Raw genomic sequence first — 16296 nt, forward strand, 5'->3', positions numbered from 1 at the left:
CCACATGCAGACCCTTGTACTAGGTGAATGAACGCTTATATGTAGACCCCAGCAAGATAAACATCACCATGACCTTCTGTATATTGATGTGTTGATTCATGTGTGTGTGTGTGTGTGTGTGTGTGTGTGTGTGTGTGTAGTGTGTGTAGTGTTGGTATGAGTATACACAATTATTCACAACGTTCGATTTTTGTCGTAAGAGAAAATGTAAGACTTTCTACATGGACGTATACAAATGTTTATGATAGGTTAGGTTAGGTTAGGGGTAGGTCAAGTTAGGTTAGATTAGGTTATGTGTAGGTCAAGTTAGGTTAGGTTAGGTCAAGTTAGGTTAGGAATTCACAATCTTTGGGAATTCTGACCCGGGAATATAAATCCAGGTGAGAAACAATTACCTCATTAACCTGTGTCGTCATTATACCCAACAAAGAAACATCACCACACTGCTTCACCTTCCAACACAACCACAACAGGACAACTTGTATACCAGGATGGAAATAAATGTGATAAAGAGTTACTAGTGATATAAATTTTCTAAGTTAAGACACCACCTCCATAACACCTCCTATAAGGCAGTTACTATACCTGTTCCTTATCTCAGTTAAAGTACCAAGTTAATATTACCATCACTTGAGAGTTAATATACATGTAACTTATATCGAAATGACGAGTTAATGCTCATAACCTCTTCTCTAGTACATGATCTTAGTATCTAGATTAAGAGCACGGGTTAGGTTAGGTTAGGTTAGGTTTAGTTAATGAGGTGTTAGATATATTCCTCCCCATATTAATGTTATGGTACTAAGTCAACACCTGCCAACGCCTGTAATCCAAACCCAATTCTCTACTTCACATATATTGTACTCCTAAAGTAAGTGTATCCGCTTAAGACACTTGAGAGGTACTTAACTGCTTTACCTGTTAACCACTTTACCTGTTAACTACTCTACCTGTTATACACTACCTTCGTGTTCATGTATAATAAAGATAATGCAGAGTATAAAATGCCATATACAATATTTATACATAATATCATCTTTACAGCCGTACTATGACTGTGTGTGTTCGTGCGTGTGTTGCCTCGTGATAGTTAGAGTGGGCCCCCGTCCAGAAAGGACACTGTATTAACCTCCAGCACCGACACAGGACCCAGGTGGGCTAGAGAATATGGTTTCCGAGTGTACGTGTATGTGTGCGTCCCATTGTCACACAGGCACTAGTAGGTAGCTCAGTATATCAAATTAGACAATGTCATCACCTCTGACAGCCAACCATCTGTCACGGGATGGCCGTCATGACACACCTCTTGACAATATACGCGTGTCACTGAATGGCTGAAGTAATGAAAGATATTGTTTAGCTGTAGGTATTGTATAAGTGTCTTTGTACAGCTGTAGGTATTGTATAAGTTTATTGTATAATTGTATCTTCCTTGGTGTTTGACGCTGACAGTTACTGAACCGTACAGTCATGTTGATGTGGAAGAAATGAATATGACCAATTCCCTCTCCTCACTCACAGTTACTCGCCTCTCACTCACAGTTACTCGCCTCTCACTCACAGTTACTCACCTCTCACTCACTGTTACTCACCTCTCACTCACACTCGCCTCTCACTCACAGCCTCTCACTCACAGTTACTCACCTCTCACTCACAGTTACTCACCACTCACTGTTACTCACCTCTCACTCACAGTTACTCGCCTCTCACCCACAGTTATGGTGTGGAGCGGAACATGAAGTATGGACGAAGACGATGAGGTGGACTGGGCGTTAGACAGGCGGCTTGCCACAGTCTGTCCGGCCACCTGCTACCCAGTGTCACCACCTGGGAGCAGAGCCACCTGCTACCCAGTGTCACCACCTGGGAGCAGAGCCACGTGCTACCCAGTGTCACCACCTGGGAGCAGAGCCACGTGCTACCCAGTGTCACCACCTGGGAGCAGAGCCACCTACTACCCAGTGTCACCACCTGGGAGCAGAGCCACGTACTACCCAGTGCCACCACCTGGGAGCAGAGCCACCTACTACCCAGTACTACCACCTGGGAGTAGAGCCACCTACTACCCAGTACTACCACCTGGGAGTAGAGCCACCTGCCACCCAGTACCACCACCTGGGAGAAGTACCACTGCCACACTCCCCAGTTAACCCCTTTGGTGTCACTTGCTGTGAGTTGAATTTAACGTGTGATTATCTTTCTTATTAAACTGCCACATTAACCGACATATCCTACACCTAATATACCTCTATCATCACTACCCGCCCTTGTCTGAAGTATAGTGACCATAAACACACCACACTTCAGCAGGAATGACACCCTCCCTCCCTTCCTTCCCCCCCTCAGATTACACCTTCACTATTGTAACCTCACATGATCCAGCCTCTAGAATTTTAGGGTCCTTTATTAACCAGAATTTAGTACAAAGGAGCAAATAAATAAGACCAAATTTAAGCTCTCTCTCTCTCTCTCTCTCTCTCTCTCTCTCTCTTAATATCGTGACCCTGGACAGCAAAGAAACAAAACAATTAATGAGGGATTTCCATCTTCGGGACACTTCTGGGTCGTGTACAGCTCTTTGATATATTCAGCCCCGTCTTGAAATTTATAGCCATGCATAACGAAAACACAAACACATACTGTGCTTATTATTATTATTATTATTATTATTATTATCAGCGATGTAATATTGGTAAGGATATTATTAATGTTATTGTTATTAATATTACGTTTTGTTACCCTACAGCGGTGTATATCTGCTCGTACGTCAGGCAACATGTCGTCACCCGAGACAGTGAAGGTTATCGTACGATGTCGGCCAATGAACAAGAGAGAAAAAGACCTGGGTTGTGAGGTAATGTACACAGTTATCTTATCTTATCTTATCTTATCTTATCTTATCTTATCTTATCTTATCTTATCTTAGTGTTCCTGGAGTCTCAAAGGATCGTATTCTAAATTTTCCCCCATTGGCACCTCTATGACTCAGTGGTATACGGGCCAAAGTTGCCTAATTATTGAAGGTTCCAGCAAGTCTTATGATGGAATGATGACGTCACCTGGAGATTAGTTCCCTAACCAAACCATAGGTGGTGGTAGTAATGGTGGTAGTAATAGTGGTAGTAGTGGTGGCAATGGTGGTAGTAGTAGTGGTGGCAATGGTGGTAGTAGTGGTGGCAGTGGTAATGGTGGTATGGTGGTAGCAGTATGATGTTAAGTGTTAATAGTGATGATAGTAATAGTGGTGGTGGTAGTAGTGGTGGTAGTAGTGGTGGCAATGGTGGTAGTAGTAGTGGTGGTAGTGGTAATGGTGGTGAGTAGTGGTGGTAGTTAACGGTATAATGGTGGGTAGTGTAGTAGGTATAACGGTAATGGTGGTGGTAGTGGTGGTAGTAACGGTGGCAATGGTGGTAGTGGTGGTAACCAGGTAATGGTGGGTAGTGGTAGTAGTAACGGTGGTAATGGTAGTGGTAGTGGTGGTAACGGTGGTAATGGTGGTGGTAGTAGTGGTGGTAATTTGTGGCAATGGTGGTAGTGGTAGTGGTGGTAGTAACGGTGGTAATGGTGGTAGTAGTAGTGGTAGTGTATAATGGTGTTATGCTGGCAGGCAGACGTTATGTTACAGTGACAGTGGTAAAATGGGCAATAGTAGTAGTAGTGGCAATGGTGGGTAGTAGTAGTGTGGTAGTGGTATTGTGTGAGTAATGGTGGTAGTGGTAATGGTGGTATGGTATGATGTTAAGTAAGTTAATAGTGATGATAGTAGTAGTAGTAGTGGTGGTGGTGGCAATAGTGGTAGTAGTAGTAGTAGTGGTGGTGGTGGTAGTGGTGCGGTAGTGGTAGGTGACTTACATGCATGGTATATATATTCATTCTCAACACAAAGCAACATGGCTGTTTCTGTAATCACCTACACACGTGAAGAGATATGATTTAGAGAGTGGTAGCTATGTGTGTGTGGTGTGGGTGTGTGAGGTGGTGGTGTGTGGTGAGGTGGGGTGTGGTGATGTGTGTTGAGTACTGTGAAAGAGATGAGGTGTGGTGCGTGTGGTGCATGGTGACGTGCATGTGATATGCAGGGTGTAACAAACCTAACCTAACCTAACCTAACCTAACCTAACCTAACCCAACCTAACTTAACTGGACCAGAGAGTCATTAACTTGACTTCATGACGACATCTTTACAGACAAATTAATTCTTTGTTATTATCTAAAGGCGGTAAGTCTCGTGTGCGTAATTGGGTAGCAAGAATAAGCTCCCGGAAGTGAGGTAAAGAATGAAGAAACTGTAATTACTGAGAGAGAGAGAGAGAGAGAGAGAGAGAGAGAGAGACCCCAAGCCATTCTCATAAATAATAATGGATGCCCCACAACGAGGATGGCCGGCCCTAGGCGTGAATTTGTTTAAGGTGTAGAAGCTGTCATCAACACAACAACCACACCCTGAGTTAACGACTTGCATGACCCAGTGTCAAGGAATAATCCGAGAAGACCGGACAACTCGCCAACTGCACTGGCTAACCATTACCCCGGAACACGATCCATAAATCGATTAACATCCAGGTTCCCAATTACTGCTGGGTAGACAGAGGCAAATGGCGTAAAGAAATCCTGGACACACACACACACACACACACACACACACACACACACACACACACACACACACACACACACACACACACACACACAACACAAGCTTTCTTACATAACACACCACCCCTGTTTGTTGATTCACCAATACTCCCATTCTGTAATTATGTGCCCAATTTCCACTTTACTCCTTACCTCCCTACCCTTCCCTTCTACTCCCCCCACTCTAATTCTTCAAGGGTGGTAGGTACCCAAGAGCCGCTTAAATAAAGAACAGCTTATGATTATACGTTAATGGTCTTCTGGAGGCACTTGGGTAATGGACGGTGACGACGGCTAGGCTCAAGGTCAAGGGTTACAGGTGTGTGTGTAAGTTCCGCACTGGCAGAAAACTTCACCAAAGAGACAAAATTAAAATCTTCCCATTAAGATGAGATATTTTAAACACACACACACACACACACACACACACACACACACACACACACACACACACACACACACACAGTTTTTCATCATCACCAGCATCATCGGACTGGGCCCTATTAAAACAGGGCCCTATTAAGACTGGGGCCTATTAAGACGGGGCCCTATTAAAATTGGATCCTATATTGACTGGTCCCTAATAAGACTGGTCGTCAAAATTGAATTGGTTGAGTCAGGTAATTTTAGAATATAACAACAGGGCCCATTAGGACAAGGGTCTATTAGGAACAAGAACCCATTAAAACAAGGGACCCATTTGTACAGTAGCCCATTCGGAGAGGAACCTATTAGATTAGAGGCCCATCAGAAAGGGACTCAATAAGACTAAGGAACATCAGATCATAGGCCCATTAGAATAACGGCCCATCAGAACAGGGGCCCCCATAACAACAAGGTCCATCAGAACATGGGCCCAACATAACGAGGACCCATCAGAACACGGACCAATCAGAACATGGCCCCATCAGAGCATGGGCCCCCATTAGACCCAGGGCTCCTTTAAGGCCAGTCAGGGAATCAATCAGAACAGAACAAATCATTAAATATATTGACGAGTAGTGTAGAGACCCGCAAACGCGTGTGAAATGCCACTGAGTAACCTTGGAAGGATTGATTTAACAACACTGTGCTACCACCAACCTGGGTTTAATGACATTTCAAACAGCATAATACACCTCAAGTCCTGATAGCCTAGTTTACGTTCACCAGAAGATTGTTACACACACACACACACACACACACACACACACACACACACACACACACACACACACACACACACACACACACACACACGTACACACACACACACACACACACGCACACACACACACACACACACACACACACGTAAGCACACACACACACACACAGAAGCACCCACACACACACACACACATGGTGGTTTAACATTATAATGACCCCTCACATCAAACTTGCCCAGATTACAGCTTTACACCGCCTGGGGAGAAGATGACGTCACGATATCTCGACCTAACCTAACTTAACCTAATTTGACCTAACCTGACCTACTCTACCCTAACCTAATTTAAACTAACCTAATCTAATTCAACCTAACTTAATCTAACCTAACCTAACCTAACCTAACCTGACCTACTCTACCCTAACCTAGTTTAAACTAACCTAATCTAATTCAACCTAACTTAATCTAACCTAACCTAACCTAATTTCGTTAGGATGGGCTATAATTAGTTACAATGAGGTAGATGTGGAAAGGACAGATTAGGTTAGGTTAGGTTAGGTTAGGTTAGTTTACTCTAAAGAGGTCAAGCTAAGAACAGTTACAATTAGATTAACTTAAAATAAATTTGGTTTAGTTTGGGTTCGGTTAATTCCCCATTGAGTGCGTTTTAGAGTGGGTTAGCGTTAAGCCATCAACAAGAGAGTGCGTTACTGTAAGACTCTTCATGAATACAAGTGAGTCGATAGAGTGCGTGGTATTTAGACCTGTTAAATATAGGGTGCGTGATGAGTGTTTGAAAGTTGAGTGTGTGGGTTGAGTGTATTTTAGATTGGAGTGTGTGATGGCTTTATAATGTATGTCAGTCGAGTGTGTAGCTTTTGAGTGCATGACGGTCGAGTGTGTAGCTTTTGAGTGCATGACGGTCGAGTGTGAGAGTCATGCACATTGTGGGTAAGGTGCGTGGGCGTAAGGATCCTGAATGTTCCTTCCCACACTACCACCACCACCACCCTCCCCACCACCACCACCACCTCTCACTCACCACCACCACCTCCTCTCACCACTCACCAACACCTCCACCACCACCACTACCACCCTCCCCACCACCCCCTCACCACCACCACCCTCCCCACCACCACCTCCCACCACCACCACCACCACCACCACCCTCCCACCACCACCACCCCCTCTCACCACCACCATCCCTCTCTCACCACCACCATCACCACTAGCAGGTTACTATAGCTACAGTAACACACTAGTACACACTACACAGCCGAGGTCACCACCACCACCACCACACCTCACTACCTGGTGTCGTCCTGCCTACCTATGTATACATGTATAACTGTACAGATGTATGGATGTATAGAAGTATATGTATATTTGTGTTGGTGTATAACTGTACAGATGTATGGATGTATATATACATTACTGTACTGATGTAAATGTATAGGTGTATCGATGTATAGAAGTAATGTATATTTATATTGATGTATAGATGAATAATATGTAGATGTAGATGAATTTATTGTATAGGTGTATAATTGTATATTGTATAGGTTCATAAGTGTGTAATGTATACCTTAATACATTACATTGCATACATTTATAGATAAAAAATGGATAAATGAATTAGCATTTACATATATAATAATGGTTGCCCCTCGTGTACGAGGATGGCCGGCCCTTGGCGTGAATTTGTTTATGGTGTAGAAGCTGTCACCAACACAACAACCACACCCTGAGTTAACGAGCTGCATGACCCAGTGTCAAGGAGTAGTCCGAGAAGACCGGACAACTCGCCAACTGCACTGGCTAACAATTACCCCGGAACACGATCCACAAATCGATTAACATCCAGGTCCCCAATTACTGCTGGATAGACAGAGGCAAATGGCGTAAAGAAACCAAGGGGCCGCTCGCTTACGAGGCGAGCATGCTGACCATTACCAACATGTGAACGTATGTATACTGTCATAACTGCTAAAATAAGATCATACATAAGAGGTCTTGTTACAGAAGTGGTCTCGTTACAGAAAGTACCTCACTTCGCTACAGCAAGGATCTCACTAGGGTCTCGTTACGAAAAAGAATCTCTCTACTCACCGTGTACGATTAGCTTCGCTTGTTGTGGCAACGACCCATGTGTGTGTGTGTGTGTGTGTGCTATGGACCCTCTCTATCATATTGAACCTAACCTTGTAAACGACACGTGTTGTGCTAGGGTGAAGGGTGAGGGGGTGAGGAGGGGTGAGGGAAGTGAGGAGGGAGGGGGAGGGAGGAAGTAGGGATAAAGTGGGGGAGAAGAGGCAGATGGGGGTCAGGGTAAGGTAAAGGAGAGAGAGAGACATTTTAAAGAAGGTCACTGGCTCTCGTTTGTCTGTCGTGCGTCCGCCCGTAAAGATCATAATAACGAGGTCACATAACAAGGTAGAGGTCAGAGCGAGGTCAAGTACCGAGGTGTTTGGCTACGTATTACCTTGAAGTAAACACAGGGTAATTGAAACGTGAAATAGCAGGCAGGGAGCGTATCGTGTGTGTGTGTGTGTGTGTGTGTGTGTGTGTGTGTGTGTGTGTGTGTGTGTGTGTGTGTGTGTGTGTGTGTGTGTGTGTGTGTGTGTGTGTGTGTGTGTGTGTGTGTGTGTGTGTGTGTGTGTGTGTGTGTGTGTGTGTGTGTGTGTGTGTGTGTGTGTGTGTGCGTGTGTGTGTGTGTGTGTGTGTGTGTGTGTGTGTGTGTGTGTGTGTGTGTGTGTGTGTGTGTGTGTGTGTGTGTGTGTGTGTGTGTGTGTGTGTGTGTGTGTGTGTGTGTGTGTGTGTGTGTGTGTGTGTGTGTGTGTGTGTGTGTGTGTGTGTGTGTGTGTGTGTGTGTGTGTGTGTGTGTGAAACTAAGTGAGGGAAAATTGTAATGGCTATGTTCTCAGTTAGGGAAAGTGGTAGGGGAGGTGGGGGTGATGGGAGGGAGGGGAGGTGAGGGGTGGGGATGGGGGTGAGGGGAGGTGAGGGTGATGGGAGGTGAGGGGAGATGGGAGGTGAGGGGAGATGAGGGGTGAGGGGAGGTGAGGAAGTGAGGTGGGGGAGAGAGGGGGGTGAGGGGTGAGGGAAGAAGGGAGAGGGAGAGAGGAGGTGAGGGGTGAGGGGGGGGGGTGAGGGCCACTACTAGTATATAACATCTTCAACTATTCTTGTTTCATATTTCACTCCACCAACCTTCTTGTCAGGTTAGGTTAGTTGGGTTAGGTTAGGTTAGGATTGTTAGGTTAGGCTAGGTTAGGGTTGGGTTTGGTTAGGTTATTACGTTAGGTTAGGTTAGGTTGGGTTAGGTAGGTTAGGTTAGGTTAGGTTAGTTAGGTTGGGTTAGGTTAGGTTAGGTTAGGTTAAAGTACAGATATGTTATGTAAGCTTCGATTAGGTCAAGTTAAGTTAGGTTAAAGCACAGATATTCGTATGTTATGTTAACTTAGATTATGGTTAAGCTAGGTTACGTTAGGTTAGGTTGGGTTTGGTTAGGTTAGGTTAGGTTAGGTGAGGTTAGGCTAGGTTAGGTTAGGTTAGGTTAGGATAGGTTACAGTGATGCTAGATTACATTAGCTTATATTAGGCTACACTTGAATGAGTTATATTCTCTTAAACACAATAAACGCCATTGTTGTGCCGAGGACTGCGACAGGTATTGACCAAGGCTTCAACAGGGCGAGTGTCAGTCACTACAGGTGACCTTGAACAACTATCACTGGTATTCAGGTATATTAAACAAGGTCTTTCAGGCAAATTTTGATAACTGGTCCATAATTCTGACTGACTGATTAGAACGTTAAATTAAATTAGGTTAGGTTAAATTAGGTTAGACTAGGTTAAGTTAAATTAAGTTAGGTTAGGTTAGGTTAAATCCTTGACAACGGGGACGCCACGTTTAATATTTTATTTGACCAACGCCACACGCTTTTATCCAGCACAGAGAGGACCCCATGCGCCTGTGGGCTGATAATAGGTTAGCTTAAATTAGGTTTGGTAAAATACGGTTCCGGATTCAGGTACGGTATGAGGGTTCGGGTACGGTATGAGGGTTCGGGTACGGTATGAGGGTTCGGGTACGGTATGAGGGTTCGGGTACGGTATGAGGGTTCGGGTACGGTATGAGGGTTCGGGTACGGTATGAGGGTTCGGGTACGGCATGAGGGTTCACATCATGGTGTTTGTAAATGCCTGTTAAGACCCAATGGTTTGTTACTCTTGATAGGGAAACGTAACGAGTGTGGCTTAACCCCGTACTGTAATAAAGGGTACAAGAATTATGCCACCGTGTGTCGTGTTATTATTATTATTATTATTATTATTATTATTATTATTATTATTATTATTATTATTATTATTGTTATTGTTATTGTTATTGTTATTGTTGTTGTTGTTGTTGCATATATCGTCTCAAAATACCAACCTAACCTCTGACAACAACAACAACAACAGTAACTCTACATTACAGTCACAAATATGAATAAGAACCAAATTATACGAATTACTGTGTTACAAGGAGGATAAATTCCACTGTAATTCGGTTCAAGGAGTCGGAAATATATTCGTAGGTCATGAGAAATTGTCCCTTTGGGTGTGGTGCAGAGAGAGAGGGGGGGGGGGGGGGGGGGGGGGGGGGAGAGAGAGAGAAGTCAGTAGTCAATATAATGTTGATTATGAGACAGCTGCTACCTGTGACCTTGTGGATCTATACTGATACAGGTATTTGGTGACTCAGTATACCTTGTGGTGACCTGTGGTGAGCTGTGATAACCTGTAGTGACCTAGGCAACATTTTCTGAACCGTGATGACCTGTAGTTGCATGTGAGGACCTGTGGTAACCTATAATTGCCCAGAAAGAAAATAAGATGACCTGTAACCTGTAATTGCCTGTGATGACTTGTGATGACCGTGGTTACGCATCAAATGGGACCCAATCAGAATAGGCCCCATACTTATTAAGCCCCAGTTCTAACAGACCAGAATCTGAGAATAAGTCCTAACCTAACCTAACCAACCTAACCTAACCCAACCTAACCTGACCTGACCCAAGGCAATACATTAGGACTGTAACACCTTATGACTGTAACCCATTAGAACTGGGGCCTATTATGGGGGCCCAATATGACTAGGGGGGCCCATTTTGACCAGTATTTCTCCTCCCTTCCCTATGATGGGTAGTTGAGGGAAAGGGGAGGGGGGGGGGAGGGAGGAGATAGCCACCTTCCAGGAACTGTGTATAGTGTTAAATAATAGACAACACACCGTGACATGGATAGATACACCTTCCTCCTCCCTAACTCCCTTTCTTCCCTCCCTTTCTTTCCTCTCTCCCTGCCTCCTTCCTCTCTCCTATCCTTCCTTTCTTGTCCTTCCTCTTGTCCCCCCTTCCTTTCTTGTCCCCCTTCCTTTCTTGTCCCCTTCCCCTTACTCCCTTTCTCCCTCTCCTTAACCCTCCCCTTCCTCCTCCTCCTCCCCCCCATCTCCATATGGCTGTCGGATTAAAACTTATATTATCCCATTAACTTACACCATCGTCCTCATAGGGTTAATGGTGAGAGACACAGGCGCAGGTGAGAGACAGGCAGGTGAGAAACATGCAGGTGGCACAGGCAGGAGACACAGGTGCAGGTGAGACATAGGTGCAGGAGACACAGGGGTGAGAGGGGGTGGAGGGTGAGAACAGGCAGGTGAGACGGCAGGTGAGACACAGGTGCAGGTGAGACACAGGTGCGGTGAGAACACAGGTGCAGGTGAGACACAGGGCCGGTGGCAGGGCGTGAGACACAGGCAGGTGAGACAGGCAGGTGAGACACAGGCGCAGGTGAGACACAGGCGCAGGTGAGACAGGCAGGTGGAGACACAGGCGCAGGTGAGACACATGGTGCAGGTGAGAAACAGGTGCAGGTGAGAGACACAGGCAGGTGAGACACAGGTGCAGGTGAGACACAGGGGTGCAGGTGAGACACAGGCGCAGGTGAGACACAGGTGCAGGTGAGACACAGGTGCAGGGAGGCAGGTGAGACACATAGGTGCTGGTGAGAACAGGGAGGCGCAGGTGAGACACATAGGGTGCGTGAGAAACACAGGCGCAGGTGGGGGTGGGGGTGGGGTGGTAGGTGGGTGAGACCATAGGTGCAGGTGAGACACACAGGTGCAGGTGAGACACAGGTGCAGGTGAGAAACACAGGTGCAGGTGAGACACAGGCATAGGTGCGGTGCAGGTGGGGGGTGGGGGGGGTGCAGGTGAGGTGAGGTTCTCGACAGGGCTGCCATTCACAGGCCAACCGGCCTATTGCAGACTCCTTATTTTCTTAGTCTTATGAGAAACACAAGCGCAGGTGAGACACAAAACCCCCAAATTAGCTAAACAAATGTAAACAAAGAACTTACCTGAGGTGGGACTTGTTACCTGTAGAGAAACGTTAATTAGTACTATCTGTCTCACTTATCACTGCCATTACAACACCTTTAACACTGTGTGGACCTCCTTGCCACAGTGTTTTTCCTGTATCATAACGTCGATTAGTTAAGTCTCTCTCTTCTCTCTCTCTCTCTCTCCCTGTGACCTATTCCCCAGGCTGACCTTGAGTTCCGACCTCCGTGTTCAGGTACTTGGTCCAGGGTGGTGACTAAGTGGTAGAGAGGGGAGAGGGGGTGGGAGGAGGGAGGGGGAAGGAGGGAGGGAGGGAGGGAGGAGAGAGTAGGTAGAGGACTGAGGGAAGATGAGGGGTGGGGAGGAGGAGGGAGAAAGGAGGTGAGAAGAGGAGGTGAGAGAGAGATTAAGTAGAAATAGAAAGAAGAAAGAAAAAATAAAACGAAAAAAAACCAGACAGAAACAAAAAACAAACTGAACACACACACACACACACACACACACACACACACACACACACACACACACACACACACACACACACACACACACACACACACCATCAGATACAATCACATCCCACTAACCTAACCTACCTAACCTACCCCTAACCTAACCTCCAACACGTGTGGGATATAATCAAGGTGTGTGTGTGTGTGTGTGTGTGTGTGTGTTATGTGTGTGTAATACTCGGTCACCTGAGCAAATGACCGTCACGAGTGGTGTAAAGTGGCTGATTAGAAGACTCACCTGTGTCGACCCTCAAACAAGGACTAACGGACGCACTGACGGACGTACAAGGACAAAGATACATACACGCACATAGAGAGAGACAGACACACCCACACACACACACATGTACACACGTAAACATATCTATACACACACACACACACACACATGTACACAAGGTCATCTGGATGTTTTGAGCGATATACACCACCGATATACACCACCGATATACAACCGATATACACCATCGATATACACCATCGATATACACCACCGATATACCACCATATACACCATCGATATACACCACCGATATATACACCACCGATATACACCACCGATATACCACCGATATACACCACCGATATACACCACCGATATACACCACCATTACACCACCGATATACCACCATTATACACCATCGATATACACCACCGATATACACCGATATACACCATCGATATACACCACCGATATACACCACCGATATACACCATCGATATACACCACCGATATACACCATCGATATACACCACCGATATACACCACCGATATACACCATCGATATACACCACCGATATACCATCGATATACACCACCGATATACACCACCGATATACACCACCGATATACACCATCGATATACACCACCGATATACACCACCGATATACACCACCGATATACCATCGATATACACCACCGATATACACCACCGATATACACCATCGATATACACCACCGATATACACCATCGATAAATACCACCGATATAACCCCATGTCCGCTGCCGATATACACAGATACAAAGTTACAAAAGTATACACAACATTGGTTGGTTATACTCACGCGATGTTCCCACGCTGAGTAAACACCTTATGTCTGCTATACTACCCTGACGGTGCTATACAGTATGGCTGCTATACTACCTTGACGGTGCTATACTGTATGTCTGCTATACTACCTTGATGATGCTATACTGTATGTCTATATACTTCCCTGACGGTGATATACAGTATGGCTGCTATACTACCTGACGGTGCTGTATATCTGCTATACTACCTTGATGGTGCTATACAGTATGTCTCACTATACTACCTGACGGTGCTATACAGTATGTCTGCTATACTACCTTGATGATGCTATACTGTATGTCTGCTATACTACCCTGACGGTGCTATACTGTATGTCTGTATACTACCTTGATGGTGCTATACAGTATGTCTGCTATACTACCCTGACGGTGCTATACAGTATGTCTGCTATACTACCTTGACGGTTCTATACAGTATGTCTGCTATACTACCTGACGGTGCTATACAGTATGTCTGTATACTACCTTGACGGTTCTATACTTATGTCTGCTATACTACCTTGACGGTGCTATACTGTATGTCTGCTACTACCCTGACGGTGCTATACTGTCTGTCTGCTATACTACCTGACGGTGCTATACAGTATGTCTGCTATACTACCCTGACGGTGCTATACAGTATGTCTGCTATACTACCTGACAGTGCTATACTGTATGTCTGCTATACTACCTGACGATGCTATATGTATGTCTGCTATACTATGACGGTTCTATACAGTATGTCTGCTATACTACCTTGACGGTGCTATACTGTATGTCTGCTATACTACCTGACGATGCTATACTGTATGTCTGCTATACTACCTTGACGGTTCTATACAGTATGTCTGCTATAGTACTCTGACGGTGCTCTACAGTATGGCTGCTATACTACCTTGACGGTTCTATAGCAGTATGTCTGCTATACTACCTGACGATGCTATACAGTATGTCTGCTATACTACCCTGACGATGCTATACAGTATGGCTGCTATACTACCTGACGGTGCTCCAGTATGTCTGCTATACTACCTGACGGTGCTATACAGTATGTCTCTATACTACCTGACGGTGCTATACAGTATGGCTGCTATACTACCTGACGGTGCTATACAGTATGTCTGCTATACTACCTGACGATGCTATACAGTATGTCTGCTATACCTGACGGTGCTATACAGTATGTCTGCTATACTACCCTGACGGTGCTATACAGTATGTCTGCTATACTACCTGACGATGCTATACAATGTAGCTTATACTACCTGACGATGCTATACATGTGCTGTATACTACCCTGACGGTGCTATACAGCATGTCTGCTATACCACTCCTTGACGGTGCTCTACAGTATGTTCATATACTACCCCGACGGTGCTATATATACAGTATGTCTGCTATACTACCCTGACGGTGCTATACAGTATGGCTGCTATACTACCCTGACGATGATATACAGTATGTCTGCTATACAGTATGTCTGCTATACAGTATGTCTGCTATACTACCCTGACGGTGCTATACAGTATGGCTGCTATACTACCCTGACGATGATATACAGTATGTCTGCTATACAGTATGTCTGCTATACAGTATGTCTGCTATACTACCCTGACGGTGCTATACAGTATGGCTGCTATACTACCCTGACGATGATATACAGTATGTCTGCTATACAGTATGTCTGCTATACTACCCTGACGGTGCTATACAGTATGTCTGCTATACTACCCTGACGATGCTATACAGTATGGTCACCACAACACATCATTATGTTATTAGTGATGAAGTACAGCCAACAATAACCTCAGGAATTTATGGTCAAGAAAATGTTGTTTGTTATGATGGTGAACGGAAAATGGTGTGTGTGTGTGTGTGTGTGTGTGTGTGTGTGTGTGTGTGTGTGTGTGTGAGGCAAATGCTTGTCCTTGTGCACAGACAGAGAGAAATAGACAAAATAACATACATACATAGACAGACAGACAGACAGACAGACAGTACCGAACAAGTCATCAATATCGTCAAGTCATAACAATACAGCCCAAAGTGAGATCGAACCTTGGTCACCTTGTGTGTGTGTGTGTGAAGGCTAAATAATCCACTTGCCAGTGGACCTGAACCATAACTTGGGGTGGGGGGTGATGGCAAGGTGACATCCATACTCAAATCTTACACTGGAAGACCATGGTTCGATACTACCTACCTTGGAATGTATGGTATAGATACAGTATGTAAATTCGTTAATATTAAAAGCAAAAATCTGTCTCTACACACACACTATAATATAAACTATAATGGTTGCCGCTCGTGTAACGAGGATGGCACCGAGGCGTGAATTTGTTTAAGGTGTAGAAGTTGTCGCCAACACAACAACCACACCCTGAGTTAACGAGCTGCATGACCCAGTGTCAAGGAATAGTCCGAGAAGACCGAACAACTACATTGGCTAACCATTACCCCTGAACACGATCCACAAATCGATTAACATTAAATGTTCCCAGCTACTGGTGGGCAGACAGAGGCAAATGGCGTAAAGAAACC

The 16296-nt window shown here is 45.1% G+C and overlaps 1 protein-coding gene across 1 annotated transcript in view; it reads left to right on the forward strand.

Moving 5' to 3' along the window:
- LOC121853474 (kinesin-like protein KIF17) overlaps positions 1-16296 on the forward strand; it is a 78656-nt gene that overhangs the window by 12269 nt on the left and 50091 nt on the right. Inside the window, 2 exon segments of the mRNA XM_042347616.1 lie at positions 1717-2170; positions 2747-2854. Of these exon segments, the coding sequence (XP_042203550.1) occupies positions 2777-2854 (78 nt within the window). The 5' untranslated portion in view covers positions 1717-2170; positions 2747-2776.

The sequence above is a fragment of the Homarus americanus genome, unplaced genomic scaffold, assembly GCF_018991925.1.
Source record: "Homarus americanus isolate GMGI-L3 unplaced genomic scaffold, GMGI_Hamer_2.0 scaffold4896, whole genome shotgun sequence".
NCBI lineage: Eukaryota > Metazoa > Arthropoda > Malacostraca > Decapoda > Nephropidae > Homarus > Homarus americanus.